General features: G+C 35.0%; 1 protein-coding gene across 1 annotated transcript in view; it reads left to right on the top strand.

The window, feature by feature from the left end:
• Positions 1-21,460, top strand: part of Trim36 (tripartite motif containing 36) — a 33,109-nt gene extending 11,649 nt beyond the window's left edge. The window contains exons 4-9 of the mRNA XM_027941098.3: positions 3,635-3,730; positions 6,523-6,776; positions 7,017-7,141; positions 10,030-10,320; positions 17,973-18,270; positions 19,421-21,460. Of these exons, the coding sequence (XP_027796899.1) occupies positions 3,635-3,730; positions 6,523-6,776; positions 7,017-7,141; positions 10,030-10,320; positions 17,973-18,270; positions 19,421-19,772 (1,416 nt within the window). The 3' untranslated portion in view covers positions 19,773-21,460. The remainder of the gene's footprint in view (positions 1-3,634; positions 3,731-6,522; positions 6,777-7,016; positions 7,142-10,029; positions 10,321-17,972; positions 18,271-19,420) is intronic.
• Positions 21,461-21,988: the final 528 nt, after the last annotated feature.

The raw sequence follows: 21,988 nt of genomic DNA, 5'->3' as shown, positions 1-21,988 counted from the left end.
TCGTTCGAAGGCTAATTTTACATGGTTATAGAGGGTAAAACACTTTGGTTACCCTTTCTGATGGCCTATAATTTTGAAGGTTTTTAAGTTTAACTATTTTGTCTGGGTGGTGGGGAACAAGCACTACTCCCAGCCTTATGTGAGTTCCTGGAATTGTTCCCTCTTTGATCCTTTGGGTCATATTTTCCTTGTCCCCTGGTAATATCTTCATACATGAGTTGATAGATACTGTTTTGTACATTTCTTTACAGCTATCTCTTCTTCAGTATTAAGCCTTACAGACATGGGCTTCCTGTACTTCCAGCTCCATCTACATTCATGGGAGTCCCTGGTCCCCTTTTGAGTTCTCTTCTGTACTAGGCCTTAGAAACCTCCAGAAAGTAAGCTAGGGCAATTGTGGGCTCGTCTTTGTGACCATCTTTCAAGGAAAGGTTTTTCTTTGTTTTTGTCCAGTGTATTGAGCGCTGTTTTATATTTTGTTAGGTTGTTTCAAGTGGTAGAGTAAATCCATTTTTTGTCACTTTGCCTCCATAGCTTTCCCCACATATTACTATCTGTAATTAAATTTAACACCTTTTTAAAGGTTTCAATTTCTTGTTTTAACCTTACACAAGCTGTTCAAATTTTTTTCTATTACCTGGAATCAGTCTTTAATAATAGCATACACTTAAGCTATTATGTTAGAGCAAACTGTGTTTCTCCTCTGTTTTCTGGTCAGAGGTGGGTTTTCTAAACTTTTCACACAGAGTTTGAAATTAAAGAACACAGAGGCTCATTTCAGTTTTCTCATTACAGAGAGTTGGTTGGCTCATCTTTACTTTACTCTCTCTACAGCTATATCTGCAATAGGTAATGGACATTTTACAGAAGAATGTTTCCTGAGGAATTTTTGCTAGTTTTGTTTCCCATTGATTTATTTCCTTTCATTTCTAAAGGAGGAGTTTAAGAATCTTGTTCCTGTACTACCATCTCTTCTGGTTTTGATTTTAGAGAAGTTATTAACAAAGAGGACCTAGAAAAGTAAAAAATGCAAACATCCTTGCAAATAGTCCTCATTGAATCAGGAAGTAAATAATACTGCATTTGTGTTTTAGGGTATTTTATTTATACTGTTTTTGTGAAATTTGTGGTGAATAGTATTGTTTTCTGAAATAGCTTTGGCACTTGACTAATTGTATCATTGTATACTCTTTCTTCCTACCATTTTGTTTTGAACCTTTTCAGAGGTAGAGCAAAGCCATCATCTTTAAAATTGTAGAGCTGAGAGCAGGGACCATCCTAGTTATGTATCGTTTCTACATAAAGATATTCATTGTGAGTATTGAATGACTTCCCCTTCCTCTCGTCCTTCTTTGTTTCTTGTCTCTAATGTTTCTATAGTACCTTTCATTAAGGACGTGATTCAAAGAGGAAAAGAGTGGCTCTCAAACTTTTGGGAGTGTTAGCCTCACCTGGGGCACCTGGTTACAACTACAGAGGCCAACTCTGTACACTTCAAGGGCCTTAGGCCTCTATGTTCTTTAATCGTGCTCAGGAGACTCAGATTTGAACCACTGTTCAGAGGAAAGCTTCTGAGAAATTGTGAGTCCTAGAGAAATTAGCCTCCGACCAATTCCTGGAGAACTGGAATGTGGAGTTGTTAAAAATTACTTCCACTCTTGGGTAAGCTTCCTGCCTTGCCATTTTACATTTTACTTTTGTTGTCAATGTCTGATTCTTTGTTTGGAGGCCTATGAATAAATGATATATAACATACTGATTCTTGGTTTAATACAGTCTGCCTAGGTCTGAGGGCATTAAAAAAGAGTAAGGCTATCTCAGAGAAAGGATGTAATTGGCTGTAGACTTTTTCTAAGCCTTAAAACTCAGTGGGTGTGAATGATGGTGCTCTGAGACTGTGTTTCTGAATTTTATCATCTATTCTTGTCTGGTCCTTACATCTTTGGAAGAATCAACATTTGTTAGCCCAATTAACTTATCTTAGTCTTCTTGTAATTTAGGCTGTCTTAGAACTTAGCCTCACTTGGATTTACATGACCAAATTCAGCTCTTTGCCATTAAAGTTGAAGAAAAAAATGAGTACCATCCACCAGTACTTAGTACTTCTGGTCCCAGCCTGGGCCCAACAGGGACAGTATTAGAAGAACTGCTATTTGACTTGCAGCTTGGTGCTGGAGAAATGCCCCTCAGCCCATGGAATAGTGATTGGTGTCCTATGCAGTAAGGGGGTTTCTAGTTCAGTTATTGATTGTATGATGTGCTTTTATGAGCTTTTGTTTCCTCATCTGTAAAATCCTGGGTTAAAACATAAGAATTTATGTATTTTCTTAAATCCAATAATTTCTGGTCTCGTTCTTTCTTTAATGGCCAGAAATCTTGTTCCTTTGCTTAACAGGTCAGGTCCTCCTTCTCTCCAGTGAGCCATTAAGGACACTCACTGTGTCTAATTCCTCTGAAATAGAGATATGGGTCCTGCAGAACTCGTCACTTTTATTTTTGTATACGTTCTCTTTCCTTGTTATGTGGTCTAAGGAAAAAAAAAAGAGGAAGATGCTGGGGTAGGAGACTCACTTCTTCAATTGCTAAAAGTGATCTGTCCCTCTTCCTTTCTTGCCTACTCTTCCCATTTCAGATCATCAGCAGTGACTGAGACACTGAATTGCTCAAATCCTGTCAGGCCAGCAGCTTGTGAGATGTTTCCTGGTTGTACTTATTGTTTTTCAGACTTCGAAAACTTTACCCAACTTTTTATGCTCTGGTGCTTTCAGGGCTTTTTTTTTTTTTTAAAAGATATACTTAAGATATAATGCATAGTATCTTTTTTAGGCTAGACTAGGGAACACACCAAAATCTATGGTGTTATTTCTATGGAAAGTGATAGACTCCCTTGTAACTAATTATTCAGTAAACTTTGGGAATTGACTATTTTAAAAATAAATCTGTATTTTCATTATTGTGTAATTATTTAATGAATATGTAGGCTGGGTTAGGCTAGGAAGATTACTTTGAATTGTTATTTATTGCTTTTTCCATTATGGATGGGTGGGTGTGAGTAAATTATTAAATCTGATGGAAAACAAGACTGAATTTCTGCCCTTCCATTTACTTAGAGACCTTAGGAGGAAGAGTTCTGGGATTGCTAATGAAACAACAAAAATGTACTATTTGTATATTTAGAACTTTTAAAATTATGTTTAGAATTTTTGAATAAGTATCACTTTTATTTTTTCCAACTTGATTTTTTTTTTTTTTTTTTGTGGTGATACTAGGGATACTCTGCTTTTGAGCTACATGCTACATCCTAGCCATTTTTATTTTGAGACAAGGTTCTGCTACATTGTCCAGGCTGGCCTTGAACTTGTGATCCTTCTGTCTCAGCCTACTGAGCAGTTGAGATTAGAGGTGTGTGCCACCATGTTTGCTTCCAACCTGATTTTAATCTTCCCCGTATCATTGGGCCTCTTTGCTTAAAGGCTAGTAACTATTTACCTTGGGTTCATAAGGATTACCACCAGATGACTGATTTTACCATCTGTTCATCATAGAGGATGAATACTGTTTAATTTTTAAAAATTCTGCAATGCCTTTGGTAAGCTTGTTTTTGTACATTTATGTTATGAATATGTTTCAACAGGAAAAACTTTCAAAGGATATTGATTACCTTATTGGTAAGGAGGGTCAGGTGAAGAGTCAAATTTCTGAACTAAACTTGTTAATGAAGGAGACAGAGGTAAGTGACAGACTGGTTTGCATAGTTTTCATTTATTCATCTAGGCATTCATTTATTTGTTCATGAATTCCTGACAGTGTTATGTGAACTGGGAACACATAAAAGTTGTATTAGATCTCATTCCCACTTTTCTGGGACTAGCAAAACAAATGTAATTATAATTTATAATGTTACATAATCAGTGCTATGGTAGTGAGTGAGTGATATTGGAACAGAGGAAAGAATGATTGTGGGACACATAATAAGGTATTTAAAAAAATGATAATAATGGAAATATGATAGCTTTTACAATTATCTGTATTTTAATAAACTTACAGATAGCATTTGGAAAATGTAGTATGCTACATTGCATGGCTATATATTTTATATTGCATGGATAGGATCATTTGTTTAAAATTGCAGGTGTTCCTGAGTACATGCTCTGCATTTGTTTATGGAAAGATAGTATTTTGGTGTTTGTGGCTCCATAGTTTGTGATAGCTAGAAAGTGAAGATTGCCCAAATACCTGTTTCAGTAGTGAAGTACAAATAGCAATATGAGCAAAGGATCCAATAACCACACACAACAGTGTAGAGCAATCTAGCTATAATATTGAAAGGAAGATGCCAGATGCAAAGGAGTATATACTCTATGATGACATTTATAAAAAGTACCCCAATGGTGAGACCAGACCACAAGTTTAAAATTCAGGGTAGTCATCAATGATAGGGGAGAGTTAATGTGTGTGGAGGTTTCAAGGATAACTTCTAGGATGCCAGTGATATTCTTTAATATGGATGTGATGTTAGTTGCATGGTGGTGTTTGTAAAGATTCATCTATCTTCATATTTTTTTGTAAATCTGTTTTTATATTAGGTTTCATTAATAAATAAGAAAAAGTTATAGTGAATTTAAAATATAGTTGAAGAGGGTAGGACTGGATTATTTTAAAATTCTGAATATTCTTCATTGGCTTTGATGTATACCTGTTTCTCTTCTCTATTTTAAACAAAGCTCAGAACCACTACTCCTGATCACTTTAAAAGTTATAATTGCTGGGTGTGGTGGTGCACACCTGTAATCCCAGTGGCTCAGGAGGCTGAGACAGGAGGATCTCAAGTTCAAAGCCAGCCTCAGCAAAAGTGAGGCACTAAGCAACTCAGTGAGACCCTATCTCTAAATGAAAAAGAAAATAGTGATGGGGATGTAGCTCAGTGGTCAAGTACCCTGAGTTCAATCCTGGATGCAAAAACAAAACAAAACAAGTTATAATTAAAAATACCCTGCTAGTATGGGACTGTTACTTCTCAGAAATTTGTTTTTTTTATCTTTGGTCATTTTGCCTTGTAGATTCTTTCAGTCATGCTGCCCTTCTTGTCAAAGTAAAGGGAAACCCAGTATTTGTTTTGGGGTTTATCAGTAGATAGAAAATCGAGGAACTTAAGCATCAGGTGTTCATGTTGTACTGATTTCTTAAGATCCTGGGGAAATGGGTGAATGTTTTTCTATTTTTGGCTTATCAGTAAGAATCTTCTGCAATAGAGAATTTGTCTCTGTTCTTGACTTTTACTCAGTGATCATGTTGGCACTGTCTTTGTATCTACAATTATACTTGGCTGGAAAAAAGTCTTAATCTTTGTATAATTGTATTTCTGAGTTTAATGTTGTGATATGTCATGGAAATTCTATCAAACTGTCACTATTTTCTGCACCTTCACTTTTTTAGTAAGTGTAACTTCTGGGGTTAAGGAAACAGAGGAAATCTGGAAAAAATTTTGTTCTATTATAATTGTTGGCCAGAAGCCACTTGAAAGCACACAGTGCACTGTTACCATAGATCACTAGCTTTTAAGAATGTTCTGATAGACTTCTTTTGGTTGGTTCTATTATTATAAGTGATCTGCTGTTCACTTTCAAAATTCTGTTGAGCTTTTGAATTCACAAATGTTTTAATAAACACTACAGATGGGATCTTTTTATGACAAAGTACATAAAACTATGTATACAATGATAAGAATGTTTAGAGTGTGTTACGTTGTAGTATGCATTTTATGTAAATAATTTAGCTTTTTGTAATCTTCACAAAAAACAAAAAAAAAAAAATTATTTTGGTGGGGCAGGGGAGAGGCTCTGGGCATTGATCCCAGGGTCTAGTACATGGTAGGCACATGCTTTAACACTGAGCTGTAACCCCAGCCAGGCTCACAGTTTTCAAAAGAGAAAAACTCATGCATAGAGAAGTTAAATAATTTATATAAGGTCACATAGCTGTCAGGATTTAAATTATTTTTAAATTAATTTGAAGAGGAGACTTACGTTTTAGTTTTGTGGCTGTGATTTAACTTTAAGAAAATTAGAGTATTATAGAAAGGGTTAAAAAAATCTCTGAGTGAATTCAAAACTCTAGAAGTGTGTTTTCTTACATATTAACATATTTAGTTAAATCAGTTCATTTCTGCTTCAGATTTCTTCCTTTATATGTAACTGAAAATTATGTAAATTTATGTAAAAAAATAAATTGTCTATTGCTGGACTTCGGAGGGAAAAAGCCTAATGAAGTACAATATTATAAAATTACAAAGTAAGTGTAAACAAAATTTGTCAGTTGTTCTTTGCTAAGTATATTTGATGCCAAACTATTGTTTTGAAAATTTCAGAAATTTTTTTTCTTTGTAATATCTGGATTTGTTCTGTTGAATTTTGATAATTTCTTCATCATAGATAAATATGATTATGTAGGACTTTGTGAGAAGACATTTGGGTTTTGCTGATGAAGTAATGGTGTAAGTAATGCTTGTTTGTTTTATAATAGTGCAATGGAGAGAGGGCTAAAGAAGAAGCAATTACACATTTTGAAAAGCTGTTTGAAATTCTAGAAGAGAGGAAATCATCTGTTCTGAGAGCAATTGATGCATCTAAGAAACTAAGATTGGACAAATTTCAGACTCAAGTGGAAGAATATCAAGGACTTCTAGAGAACAATGGGCTTGTGGGCTATGCTCAGGAAGTGCTTAAGGAGACCGATCAGTCTTGCTTTGTACAGACAGCGAAGCAGCTCCACCTAAGGTATTTTCTTTTTCTGGTACTTTAGAATCTCTTTAGTAATGTCACTCAATGCCACTGTGTATTTCCACTTTAGCTCCAGAGTGATTCAAATGCTGTGTTAATGTGAAGTAATGCCTTTCTTCATTCTTAGCATGAGTGTTGAGTGAAGTGTAAGTTTTCTTTTGTTCATCACATTGCAGATATTTAGTCTGATTTGCCTTTTTAAAGAATCATATTTATATAAGATGTATCTGTCTGCAGAATACATAAAGCTACAGAATCTTTGAAGAGCTTTAGACCCGCAGCTCAGACATCTTTTGAAGACTATGTTGTTAACACATCTAAACAAACAGAACTTCTTGGAGAATTGTCATTTTTCTCTAGTGGTAAGTCTTAGCAAAGGCAAAACATAATTTTAGTCTGAATTTACACTGTAAAGAAAAACACAGTTCTTGCCAGTGTATGCCTCTAATCTCAGTCACTTGGAGGGCTGAGACAGGAGGATTGCAAGTTGAAGACCAGCCTGTGCAACTCAGAAAGACCTTTTATCAAGATGAAATTTAAAAAGGGCAGAGTGTAGTTCAATGGTAGAGTGCTTGCCTATCTTGTACAAGTCCTGGGTTCAGTCCTCAGTACTACAAAAACAACAAAACCCCCCACAATTTTCTTTATTTTGACATTAAAAAAGCAACATCTCAGTTGCCCAGGATTATTAAGTCCTGAAGTTATATCCCATTTATGTTTTTATGCATAAAAATATATTCTATTAGCTAATATGTTTTTAAATATTGGATAAATGACATCATGTTAAGTATCCCTTTTTTAAGTTGCTTTTTAAAAAATTAAGTTTAACTTATTAACACATGGAATTTCTGGTTCAAAGTTGTATATGTTTATAATATTTAATCAGTAAATAAATCATTTCCCTACTGAGAGACTATTTGTTTCTACTTTTTCTCTATTATAAGTGATGCTGCGTTGAATGTCTATGTGTCAGGCTTTTTTGGTACACATATGTGAGTTTCTCAAGGGCAGAAACCTAGAAATGGAATCTGGCATTTAGGTGTTTATATTGCTGTGTTGTTTTTGCCGGGTCTGCCATAACACAGGGCCACAGATTAAGTGGCTTAAACAGCAGCACTTGGCTAAATGTCTAACTCCAAGGTGTTGGTAGGGTTGGTTTCTCCTTGGCTTATGGATGGTCATCATCTCTCTGTGTCTTCACTTGGTCCTCCCTCTGTACAGGTCTGGGTCCTAATTTTTCCTTTTAAGGGACACCAGGGCCCAGTATAATGACCACATTTTAATTTAATTTCCTTTTTAAAGACCTAATCTCCGAATGCAAAAAAAATTTTAAAGACCTAATCTCTGAACGCAATCACATTCTAAGACCTGTACTCCATTCTGAGGGTTAGGACTTTTAGCCTTTGAATTTGGCAGGAACACAGTTTAACCCATATTACTCGCTTAGTTTTTGTTTTGCTACCTTCTCAGGAAGATCTTCCTTTTTTTTTTTTTTCCTTCCCACATCTTGTTTCTTTCCTGTCCCTCAGCTTCTAGTGATGGTGAATGATCACAGTCCTTAAAAAGTTTTAGTCTATTTGCTCTGCAGGTATAGATTTGTGGATTTGTACATTCAAAGGAAATTTGATTGTTAGATTACCGTTATCTCCTTGCTTTTTGAAGGCTATACTGAATCTGATATTGTTTATTATGAGTATCTTATTTTTCCAAATGGATATTTATTATTTCAAATGCTGATTCTACTTCATCCACTGTACTCCCTGCTTCTAAACTCTATACCTAAATTGTTTTTATGAGTTCAAGATCTTTCCTTTCCTCTGGATCCAAAAACTAACTAAAAGGATGAGGTTGCATGTGGATAATCTTGGATTATCCCCAGTGTATAACAAAGGCCCACTTAAAGGATGGTTGAGAATGAATAGTAATCACCCAGCTTCCTGTTAATGCATGTTCCCTTAATTTTTCCCTATGTACACATTTGTTTTTTACAAGCTATGCTTCTAGAAAAGAAATGAAAGGCTATGGATATTTATGCTATTCTGTAACTTGTTTCTTTTTTAAACTTTGGAATGTATTTTAGATAATTATTCCATATCTAATTGTGGCTGTATAATGTTCAGGTGTATAAATGCACCCTTCACAGACATATTTATATGCTGCTTGTATGTAGCTGGGGAATAAAGAGAAGAAACTCTGTTTTTCATTTCATATCCTCCTCTTGTTAACAAGTTGTGTGTGTGTGTGTGTATGTAGTGTATATAAGTGCATGCATGTGTAACTTTTATTGCATATTGTTCTTTTTTCTTCCAAGTTTATAAATTTAGTCTTAGAATTATACTTATACACAAATATTTAACTGTAATATTTTAATCATTGCATTTTTAGTGAAATATTAGAAACCTGTTTCCTGAAGTAAATGTTAATATACCTATACAATGAAATATTTTAGAGCAAAAGTATGGATAAAAAACCATACAAAATTGTGATTATCTTTGAATTTCCTAAATTTTTTTGTTTGTTTTCTTTAATTTTTAGTTTTCTTGGTATGTATCGTATTTGTACTAAGAAAAATTAAATTGCTTTGCAGTTCTACAGAAGAGGATATGAAAGGAAATTACATAATGTCCATTGAGAATTTGTTTGAAATAGTCAGCACTTAGATTTCAAAATATTAGAATAATCGTTCATGGGAGAATGTATTGAAAAATGTCAAGTCCAAAGCTGTTATTTAGTATAGGGAAGGCATATAGTTAAAATATTTAGTTTATCAGAATTAATAATGATAATAAATGACTGAATCAGTAATTCAGTTTTAATTCTTGTCTTTTAAATTTTTCTCATTTTAGTTATAAATACACATACTTTCATATATATATATATATTTTTTTTTTTTTTTCTTACACATAGTATTAAAAAATTAGAAAATTCTTAGACAAGCTGGGGCTGGTGGCACACACCTGTAATTCCAGCTATTTGGGAAACAGGCAAGATGATTAGAAGATTTTAGACCAGCCTGGGAAAATTCTTGAGACCCTTTCTCAAAAATTAAAAATAAAAACGTCTGGGAATGCCGCTCAGTGATGATAGAGAGCTTGCAAGGTCCTGGGTTCAGTCCTCTGGTAGCATAGAAAAAAAAAAATGCTTGGATGGTACAGAAGTCCTTATCCAGTGCAACATTTTTACTGGGGAAAAATACAGGTTTGGAAATATCAGTATTTTAACATTGTTTTCTATTTCATAATTCTTTCAGGCATAGATGTGCCTGAAATCAATGAAGACCAGAGCAAAGTTTATAACAATGCCTTGATAAATTGGCACCACCCAGAAAAGGACAAAGCTGACAGCTATGTTCTTGAGTATCGGAAGATTAATAAAGATGAAGAAATGATGCCGTGGAATGAGATAGAAGTGTGTGGCACAAGTAAAGTTGTCTCTGATCTTGAGGAAAACTGTCACTATGCTTTCAGAGTGAGAGCTTACAAGGGTTCCATCTGTAGTCCCTGTAGCAGAGAACTGATTCTTCATACTCCTCCAGCTCCAGGTATTGGGAAATCTGAGAATTTTAAAAGGGCAGACTTGGATGAGACCTTGATTGTATCAACTAGTCAGTGTCTCTACCTAGATAGACCTACATTGAAACCACCTTTTGCTTTTAAAAGACTATAGACAAGCTGGGCTTCGTGGTGCACACCTTTAATCCCAATGGCTTGGAAGGCTGAAGCAAGAGGATTGTTGAGTTCACAATTTAGTGAGGCCCTAAGCAACTCAGTGAGACCCTATCTCTAAATAAAATATTTTAAAAGGGCTGGGGATGTGGCTCAGTAGTTAAGAGATCCTGTGCTCAATCTCCAGTACCAAACCAAAAAAAAAAAAAGGACTCCAGACAATTAGATTCTATACCCAGCTAGGATTTAGAAATGAACTGAGTAGTTGAATTTCACCTTTTCACCTGGTTAGGCTGAGAACAGGATTAGATTTTGACTGATGTCAGTCAGAGAAAAACATGAAAGGAAGACATTTGAGTTAGCAGGGCTAAATTGAGGCTAAAATAGCATCAGTGCTACTTTAAAATCTTAAAATAGTCTAATTCTATTTTTGAGTCAGTTTATGAAAAGCTTTACCATGTAGGATCTAGGTACATATTTTTCAAATTTATTGGTATAGTATCCTGAAACTGAATTTCAGTTTAATCTAATTCAGAGTTGCCTAGGTTTTCTAACTCAGTGTGATTCTCAGCACATAGGGGTGGGAGGCATATATTAGAACCACATGGATAGCTTTGTCCCCATACTCAAAGCTCCTTGTCTCCAGCTACTGTTCCTCACTACTCCAAGTTAAAATCCACTGATACTACTTATAGAGTAAAGATTTTCATGAATTAAAATGATTTACAGGCTAGTTGATGTTCATAAAGTGTGTCCATGGACGAGAGATTTTACTACTGAAGTTGCACTGAGTTTGGCTAGCAGGAAAACATTTTGCCCTGTAAGTCTCTGCCTTAGAGATTCTTCACTTGGTTTTTAGAATTCATTGCCCCTTGCCCATATTTGGTGGCTTATATACTTATATTTTTTGCACTCAGTCTTTCCTTTTTTAGACCAAAATAGAGAGGATAGCAGTGCAATATACATGCATCTTGTGACTTTAAAAAAAAAATTAGAATACATATACATAGGATTGGCTTAATTTTTTTCATTAATTTTAATAAAATCTGATAGTTTTAGTCTGAATTTGCAAGTATTAAGTAAATATTTTAGGGTTATGCTATTTCCTCTTTCTTTTCTAGTGTTTTAACTAAATCTAGAAGAAAAAGAATCTTGGACATAGTTGCTGTATTCAGTGATGTAGTTGGGCGGGGGGGAGGAGGAAAGGAATTGGTAAGGGTCATTGTATTTTCCTCCAAGAAAAGCCACATGAATAAGGTGACCCTTTAAATTTATTGTGCAAACCTGGGGGCTTTGTAGATAGGAAGCAGGAATAATTATGCTAGGACACTAGGCATTACCAGAAAGACTGGTTTGCCTGTATTTAGGGAATGATTTCAGCTTGCTGGCAGTAATTTTTAAAAATTGTGGTATAACAGAAAATTTACCATTTCAGTCATCTTTCTAAATGTACAGTTCACACTGAGTACATTCACAACATTGTGCAACTATCACACCTCATATCATCCCAAACTGAAAGTCTGTACTCACTGAATGATAACACCCTGTTGCCCCTCCTCCTGGAGTTGGTAATCTTACTGTCCATCTATGAATTTGCCTGTTTTCAGTACATCATATAAGTGGAACTGCGCAATATTTGTCCGTTCACATCTGGGTTATTTCGGGTTTCATTCATGTTATTGCAGGTATCAGAATTTCCTTCCTTTTTAAGGCTTGATAATATTCTGTAGTATATGTCCACCACATTTTTCCCCATTCATTGTTTGATGGACATTTGTGTTGTTTCTACATTGGTTATCATCCAGTATTATGCTTAATAGATTTAAGTTGACAAGAGATTATGAGAGTTATATTTTCACCATTCTGTAGGTCAGAAAATTAAATTTTAGGTCAAATGTAGCTAAATGTTTGAGCAGGGTTGCAAACCTAGGTCTCTCTGAACCCAAAGTTTTTTCTTTCTTCTTCTTTTTTTAATAGAAACTACATTTCTTATGTTTGCCATATTGATTCAGTAAGGAAAAGGCCTTATTAAAATAGCAAAAAATTTCCAAATTTTAAAATTTGGAATAGATATTTAAGAAAATTAGTAGATTTTTAAAAATTAGAGCTTTATAGCTATTACATAGTAGTTGCGATCATCCTGACAAACTCATACATGCATGGATATCAGTTTCAGTTCACAATCCTCCCCTTCTCTCTCTCCTGCTTTTCCTTCCCCTCCTCCCTCCCCTCTCCCATTCTTGTTCCTCTTTCTAGTAGATTCCTTTTGTTCATCTATTAATTTACATTTGATCGGTTCTTTGTTATCCTATCCTTCTTTTCCCCCTTCCCTTTATTTTACTGCAACTTTCACATATGAGAGAAACATTAAACCTTTGAGTTTCTGACGTTGGCTAATTTCACTTATCCATCCATTTATCAACACATGTCATAATTTCATTCTTTTTTTATAGCCAAGTAGACTCCATTGTATTATATGTACCAATTTCTTAATCCATTCATCTATTGACTGGGTTGATTCCATAACTTAGCTATTGTGAATTGTGCTGCTATAAACATTGGGTTGGCTGTATTGTAGTTAGCCAATTTTCGATCTTTGGGGAAAATACCAAGGAGTGGGATAGCTGGGTCATGTGGTGATTCCATCTCCAGTTTTTTGAGGAATCTCCATACTGCTTTCCAGAGGGTGGTACTTAGTCTGCAGTCCCACAGACAATGTACAAGTGTGCCTTGCCAGTATTTATTATTTTTGTATTCTTGATCATTGTCATTCTGACTGGACTGAGATGAAATCTTAGTGTAGTTTTGATTTGCATTTCCCTGATTGCTAGAAATTGTTGAACATTTTTCCATATATTTGTTGGCAATTTGTACTTATTCTTTTGAGAAGTTTCTGTTTAGTTGTTTTGCCCATTTGTTGATTGGGTTATTTTTAATTTTTTTCATTTTTTTTGGTGTTAAAGTTTTTTGAGTTCTTTAATAGTCTGGATATTAATCTCCAGTTGAAGGAGCAGCTGGCGAAGGAGCTCTCCTCATGCTCTTAATCATTTCCTTTGCTGTGCAGAAGATTTTTCGTTTGACATCCTACTTAATCGAATTATTGGTTTTATTTCTTGTGCTTTAGGGATCTTGTTAAGGAAGTTGGTGCCAACACCTGTATGATAGAGTGTTGACCTACGTTTTCTTGCAGCAGTTGTAAAGTTTTTTGTGTAATTTGATCCATTCCAATTTGAGTTTTGTACAGGGTGAGAGAGATGGGTCTAGTTTCATTTTTCTATACATAGATATACAGTTTTCCCAGCATCATTTGTTAAAAGGCTGTCTTTTCTCCAAGATATATTTTTGGCATCTTTGTCAAATATCAGATAGCTGTAGGTTTGTGATTTGTCTTTGTGTCTTTATTCTGTTCCACTGGTCTTTGTGTCTATTTTGATGACAATACCATACTGTTTTTGTTACTACAGCTCTGTAGAACAATTTCAGATCAGGTATTGTGATATCTCCTCCTTCACTTTTCTTGCTTAGTTTTGCTTTGGCTATTCTAGATTTCTTATTCTTCCAAATGAATTTAAGAATTGTTTTTTTTTTCTAATTCTGTGAAGAATGTCATTGGTATTTTGATGGGGATTGCATTGAATCTGTATATTGCTTTTGGTAGTATGGCCATTTTGACAATGTTGATTCTGCCTTTGTAGAACATGGATGTCTTTCCATCTTCTAAGGTCTTCTTCTATTTCTTTCTTCAGTGGTCTATTTTTTTTTAGGTTATTGTGAATAGGGTCGTTTTTTCTGATTTCTTCTTGGCCCAATTACTGTTGGTTTAAGTATGTTGATTTTGTATCCTGCTACTTTGCTAAATTCATTTATGAGCTCTAGAAGTCTTTTGGTGTTTTTTGTTTTTTTTTTTTTTTTTTGTTGTTGTTGTTTTTCTAGATATAGGATCATATTGTTGGCAACAGAGATAGATTGACTTTTTTTCCAGTTTGTATCCCTTTGATTTCCTTTTCTTGCCTGATGGCTCTGGCTGTTTCAAGGACTATATTGAATAGGAGTGGTGAGAGTGGAAAGCTTTGTCTTGTTCCTGAATTTAGAGGAATTGTTTTAGCTTTTCTCCACTTTGTATGATGTTGGCTTTGAATTCGTCATAAATGGCCTCTATGATATAAAAGTAAGTGCTTGTGAATTCTTATTCTTATCGTGAAAAGTTTTTATTTCCCCCTAGAATTTGAAACTGGGTTTTTCTGGCTATGGTAACTTTGACTGGCAGTTGTTTCTTTTAGGGCTTGAAATGTCTCATTCCATCCCCTTCTTGATTTTGGTGTCTGAATCAAAAAATCAGAAGTGAGAGCCTTATTGGTTTTTCATTTGACTTGGTCTGTTTGGGGTCTTTGAGCCTCCTGTATGTGGATGACTATGTCATTTCTTATATGGGAAAAGTTTTCTATAACTATCTTTTGAATGTTTGAAATTGCATAATGCCTTTGGTTTGTATCTTCATGTTTCCTTCTGTCCCAGTGATTCTCAGGTTTGGTTTTTTGGTGTTCTTTCAGAGTTCTTATATATTTCTGGTCATGTTCTATATTTTTCCCTTTATTGCATTCCTGTGTACTCGAGATCATATAACCTGTCTTAAAGGCTTGCAATTCTGTCTTCAAGGGCTGAGGTTCTATTTTCTACACAGTCTAATCTGTTAGTGGTGCCTTCAGTTGAGTTTTTAATTTGACTTGTCTTTCATTTCTAGGAATTCTGCTGCATTTCTTTTCATTGTTTCTATTCCTTTATTAAACCTGTAATTGCTCTCTTAATTCCTTCCCTAGATCGTCTAGTTCATTGAACACTTTAATAATTTGTTTTTCATGATCTTTTTGTGAACTTTAGTTCACCTCACTATCAGTGGTATCCTTTGTTGGGAAATTGTGGATTTGGGGGGAATTTTTGCCTATTTTCTCATGTTTTCCGAGGTCTTGGACTTGCACATCAGTTGAGGTGGATTCCCCTACCTGTTCTCTTGTATGTTTGTCCTTTTGTGTGTAATTATCTCATTTGATCTGGGACTTCTGTTTTTGATTTATGAGTAGATCCCAAGGTTTGGGACCTGAGGTTCCTCTCTGACTGTTCCTCTGAGTCCCTGTTGGTGGTTAGGGGCTTTTATCATCTTACTTCTTTAAATTGGAGTAATGTCAGAGAATGTTTAGTTCAGCATCAGAGAGTCCAACCTGTGAACCCTTACTGTCCCTGTAGGTTCCCAGCACCTTGCAGAATTGGATGAAATAAATAATAGTAACAACTATTGCAAACAGTACAGAGTATGAAAGTGAAATAATCAGGGCCTACTATAGGTTTAATAACTTTGAACGGGCAGTTGTTTTCTTTTAATGTTGAAATTATTCATTTAATGACCACCAATAAACAGGAATAATGGGTTCAGGAATTGTGAACAATAAAAACAATAACCATGAACTAGATCTGGCTTTAAAGCAGAGTCAATTATATAATTCACAGCAGTAATATAATTGTATCAGCATTTCTGGTATAAGGGCATGAGTTATAAAGCAGTTAGTCCTGAAATATGGTAAAAATAAAGCTAATTAGGGAGAAAGAATGTGACAGAAAGTTATAAAACAGTTTATAGTTCCAAAAAGTGAGTTAGAGAGATGCAGAAGAGATGTAGCAGGTGATTTTTGATATAGAGGAAAGAAAACAAATACAAGTACTGGGAGAGAGCACAATAGAATTTGGCCATTAGCAGGAGAAGAGAGAAAGAGAAACAAGAGAAATAAGCAAATGAAAATAATCCAAAACCAAAAAACCTGAACCTTCAAAAGACAATGCTGGGAAAAAATAATTACATTAAGAAATACTAAAAATGAGAGAAAAATAAACTAGTAAGAGTATGTATATATGTCTCTGAACGTGTCAGTACAACAGGAATTTACATGCGCGCATGCACACACAGAAAGAATAAAAATAAATTTAAAAAAATCAAAATTTAAAGAAAAATTAAGAAAGAACAAAGGAACCTGCCACTGAAGTGGTCAAAATAGTTGACCATATTGGATGGTCACTGTCTATGCCCAACAGTCTTTCTTTCCAATTCTTGGGTTGTACTGATAAAGCAAGGGGTAGAGGTTATTAACCCCTTCCTGTTTTTGGGTTGCTCTCGAGTTGCCAGTTGGAGTGGCCTAAGATTGAAACTGTTTGATATGATTCAACTTTCCTTCTCACCAGAATAAGATGGGAGGGGTTGGGAAGTACTTTCAGTGGGAGTTTTGTTCATTTGAACCAGTTTTTGTGGACTGCCAGTATAGTGTTCTGCATCATTCTGTGAGGGGGAGCTCCAGTTTGTGATACTGACATCTGAACAGGTCTCAATTGCTTTATTGGGTGGTGCCTTCCTTGCAAAGACTAGAATGACCTGCCCCTAGGACTAGACAGTAGCCAGTTTCTTATATAGGTCTGGTTTTCAGGACCCTCCCAAGAAATCCATTTGTGGGGCAGGGGGGCTGATCCTCCACTCACTGCTGCCCAGGTGCAAGCCTTTCTGGAATTAGTCCCTGAGCGTATTCACCCCATATGCTCATATTCCCAGTCTGCTTTAGTTGGTCATGTGAGCTGCTTCACATGGAGGCGGTATGGCAAGGAGAAGCAGATCTGGCTCCTTCCCCTTTGCCCTTATGACTTTAATCCCCCGCCCATTATGTCCCATCAGGCCCAGTCTAGGTCAGTCAATAGACACCCACTGGGATCTTGTGGCTGTTTGTTGTTGTTTCTCCTGATCTCCTGCCCTGTAGTCATCATTGTGGCAACATCACCCCAAGATGACTCCTGCTTCTTGAGTGGCCAGTTGAGATACGGAGTGTGCTTTTCAAGCACTAGCGTGCAGTGCAGTTTCTGGATCAGCTAAGAGTAGGCAGCATTTTTAATCTCAGACCTTTCTGTACCTAAACTGTGTCATGTCCCTATTTCCCCAACTCAATTGGGGCTAATCCACACTGGCAATGCCCATGTGGCAGTCAGGCGTGCTCTTTGTTCTTCATTTATTGTACCCATACTTCTGAGTCTGTAAGCCACTTTGTCCAATATTGAATTTTAGTGAAATCCCTCTTTCAACCACCTCTCTGCACACCTGCTTGCTTTGCACTACTCTGCCATCTTCCAGGCCTCATGAGTAGATGTTTATGAAAATGCAGTGCCTCTTAAGGATAAAAGAACAGATCCAGTAAGTGCAAATATCTATGATAGACTTGATGCCTCTTTTCCAAAGAGGTGCATTCATAATTTTCACATACATGAAAATACTTTCTCCTGCTTTTGAGATTTCTGAAGATTTTCAGATATAGAGAATGTATTGGAAATTGTTGGTAAGTTGGGGTTTTGGGGTGACATAGTTGTCTGGGTGGCATGACACTTTTCCCATTTCTTTTCAGTCATCTCTGTTTTCAAAACTTATTGAATTCAACCTTAAATCATAGAAATGCTAATAAATAGTTTGCAGGCTAGTTTTACATTAACTTTAAGCTTTCTTTAGTTTTCAGTTTCCTGTTTGATGAAAAATGTGGCTATAATAACGAACACCTCCTGCTGAACTTGAAGAGAGACCGGGTAGAGAGTAGAGCTGGATTTAATATTCTGCTGGCCGCGGAACGTATCCAAGTGGGTTATTACACAAGCTTAGACTATATCATTGGAGACATTGGAATTACAAAAGGAAAACACTTTTGGGCCTTCCGTGTGGAGCCATATTCATACTTGGTGAAAGTGGGAGTCGCTTCCAGTGATAAACTACAAGAATGGCTCCATTCTCCCCGGGATGCAGTTAGTCCAAGGTAGATCTTTTATTGATTTAGAATGTGATAATGTTTTTGAAAGTAACTATCCTTTAAGGCAAGATAAGCCTGAAAATAGACTTGGGTTTATCTCTTCTACTTGGAGTATATATTTCTTAGATTCAGGTACTTTGGTTGTGGTTGGGTGGCTGGCTTAGGAAAAGAGTTAGGTTATCTCTCATTGAATAATGAGAGCAGCAGTAAATTTTTGATGCTCCAAGGATATAATCTTGTTTTAGATGCTTTGATTATGATATCACCTCACAGTTTTAAATTTTGAAAGTCTCATACATACCTTAATACATTTTATGATAAATATTACCCACATATATAGAGAAATGCCTCTAATTGCCATACTTCATAGTTGATACAAGTTGTTCTTTGATTATGGGACCCAGTTTCTTTAAGCTTTCCCATATGTCCTTAACAAAATTGGGTCATGTTATAGACATGTTTTATAGCTAAGAATTCTGATTTCTTAAGTGATTGAATAATGGAGATTGAATGGTTTAGTTTCTTTTGGATGGGATAAAATTGTTGTTGCAGTGTGATCTCAAATATATGAGATGCTAGCTATATAGGTAAAAAAAATGGAAGGATCTCAGGAGGCTGAGGCAGGAGGTTAAGCTCCCCTGGGCTCAATCCTTGGTACATAAATAAATAAATAGATAGATAGATAGAAAAATAGATAGATAGATAGAAGAAGGGATCATATACCAACATTTTTTTCTATTTTTATTGTTTTATAATTGGGGGAAGATTTTTTGATGTAGAAAATTTAATTAGGAAATAGAGTTCTCAAGGAGAATGACACATGCTTTTTTTTTCCCCTATGTTAGTTTGAAGTGCCCATTTATTCCATGGCCTGGTAATTCCTTGGATTAGGGCATACATCTTGCCTTTGTGTTTTCTTATATATGACTGTGCCATGGATATTTAATCTTTGACCATTTGCTTCACTCCCCTCCCCCTTATTTGTTAAATAATTTTTAGTTCTCACTTGTGTGTACATATAGGTAAAATGTATGATGTTTATGACATGGATTTGGGGGTTGATTATGCTTTTATATATTTTGTGAAAATGTTTTGAAGATACTTGAAGACTTAATGGATAAAGGTACAGATACTGTGTTTGTGTATTATGTTTTAGATATGAGCAAGACAGTGGGCATGACAGCGGAAGTGAAGATGCCTGTTTTGATTCTTCACAACCTTTTACATTAGTTACTTTAGGCATGAAGAAATTTTTTATACCCAAGTCACCTACTTCTAATGAACCTGAAAATAGAGTTCTTCCTATGCCAACAAGTATAGGGATTTTCCTGGACTATGATAAAGGCAGAGTGAGCTTCTATGATATGGATCATATGAAGTGCCTTTACGAGCGCCAGGTGGACTGTTCTCATACGATGTATCCAGCATTCGCATTAATGGGCAGTGGAGGAATTCAGCTTGAAGAACCCATCACAGCAAAGTACCTGGACTACCATGAGGACATGTAGTTGAAACATCCAGTGTGACTGGGATGGAAAATGTTAAAAAGCAATGCCTTGATGTTAGCCTTTGTAACTAATTAGACACCACCCAAGACTTGGTCACACATTTGTTTGTAGTGCCTGAATCTTCTTAAAAGACGGAAAACCTAAACAGTCTCGTGTCTTCCATGTTACTTACTGTTCTGCCTTTCACAAACAACAGAGTGAAGGCATTCTTTCCTGGCTAATACTGAATGGTTAACTTTGCAACTGAATCATATTTCTCTTTATGTATAGGGAATCTAATTTATTTATATCAGCTGGTATTGCTAATACTTACATTCCTTTTTGGGGTGGTGGGGGAGGTGTACAACACTATTATGTTTTTTGTGTTTGCTGTTTCATTTTTATATCATGGTTATGTCTTAAGATAGTTTTAAATGGTTGTGGGTAGAAATGAGTAGTAAACAGTATGTCTTACATTTGATTTTAATAACAAAGTTATATATAGATAAAAAGGCCATAAAAATGGTAACATATTTAAGTGGAAAATTATATATTTCAAAGTGTATTAATTGTATGTAGCCTGGAAAATGAGCACTGCTGTTATTTTTTTCCTTAAGACCACAGTGTATTGATCAGGACATCTAAAAGAGTTCCTTTAGCTATAAATGCCCATTAACTGGCATGTGTAGTAAACATGGTGTCTGATAGAAAGCCATGAAATTTTTCACTCATATAATTTTTTTTCAGAAAAAAATTATCTTGAGTTTTTCCTCACTGTCTGAAAATATTTGTGTTTACATTAAATAATTACTTTTCAGAAATATTAGTTAAGATGGACTGATATTGCCGTCATGATTCTTTTGTCCCTCCTATTGTGTCTTGTGATTTTCATTTTTTGACACAACTATACATATCAGGTTTTTCTGGTTTGTTAACAAGTTTGAAAAGTTTATGATATGTTTTTAGTAGCATTGAATTATATTGCAAAATGTGGAGTACTAATTGTTCATTTGTATGGCATTTTCTATGGTTCATTGGTAACAAGGAACTAAACCCAAATTTAATTGTTAAGGAATACTAACTAAAATCATAATGACTATGTATACCCTTTTAAAATTTGCATTCTTTTAAATTGAAGAATTACATTTTCTCCCAATTAGATGTTAATTTTTGAAAGATGTTCTTTTAAATAGGTGATTTTTTATTTAAACTGCCTATTTTTTTTAAGTTAAAATGTTTAGAAACTAAGACTGCTAAATATTTAGCACAGATCACTTATGGAATGCTATTGACATATTTTAATGAAGTAACCAAAACTCCATGGGATCTATTTTTTATTTTTATTTTTTAGTGGAAATCTCTTATTCAGGCTAGTAGCACTGCGTAAGTTCCTGTCATCCCACCAAACTACATAGAAAATATAGTGGAGAATTTAATAGTCTTTGTTACTTTCCCATTATGAATAGCACTTTATCTCATAGGCTCAACTAAGAAAATATGCAGTGTTATGTGGATCACTGTGCAATGAAGCTGCTGAAGTTGTACGTGCAGTTAAGTTTGACACTCTTAAGCCTTGTGTAAGCACATATCACGTAGGCATTTTTAAATATAAAGCTTTAACAGGAATAAGAAAGCTGTTTCAAACATTGTATAGTTATATGTAAATTGTTCAACAGAATTTCATTTTTAATAAAAATTTAAAAAGTCAAGTGTAATTATTCAGATTTGTACTTCAGGAATTATATGGAAAATTGAAACAAAATATTAAAACATGGATAGCTGCATGTAGTAACAGAGCTAAATTTTTGTATGAAATTATTTTGGATGGTGGTTTATTAGCTTTAATCCTCTTGTGGGAGGTGATCATGAGAAAAGATTAACATGAAATTAATGTATATCAATTGTTTAGTTGATCAAGTTCTCTAATATTTCTTTTCTGATTCATGGTAGATTAGGTTTTGCCTGGATGAGTGACCGTTTACTTCACATTTGTGCTCTTGAATTATGGGGCTCTGATAGTTGGGTTCAGTGGTAGATCATAAGTTGTTACAAATGCTTTTGATTGTTTTAATATTTTTAAAAAGTAAATTCAAGGCTTACCCCTATGATATTGTATAATAACTTAATTCTCATATCACAGTTCCTTTAAAAAAAATAGTAGGAGTCTCTACAATCTCTATCTCCTTTTTGGGATTAAACATAATCTGGACCTTTTAAATCTTTAGTCAGGTACTATA

Source organism: Marmota flaviventris, chromosome 5 (genome assembly GCF_047511675.1).
Source record: "Marmota flaviventris isolate mMarFla1 chromosome 5, mMarFla1.hap1, whole genome shotgun sequence".
Taxonomy (NCBI): Eukaryota; Metazoa; Chordata; class Mammalia; order Rodentia; family Sciuridae; genus Marmota; species Marmota flaviventris.
Note: the sequence above shows the minus strand (reverse complement) of the source record. Positions and strands in the feature narration are given on the sequence as shown.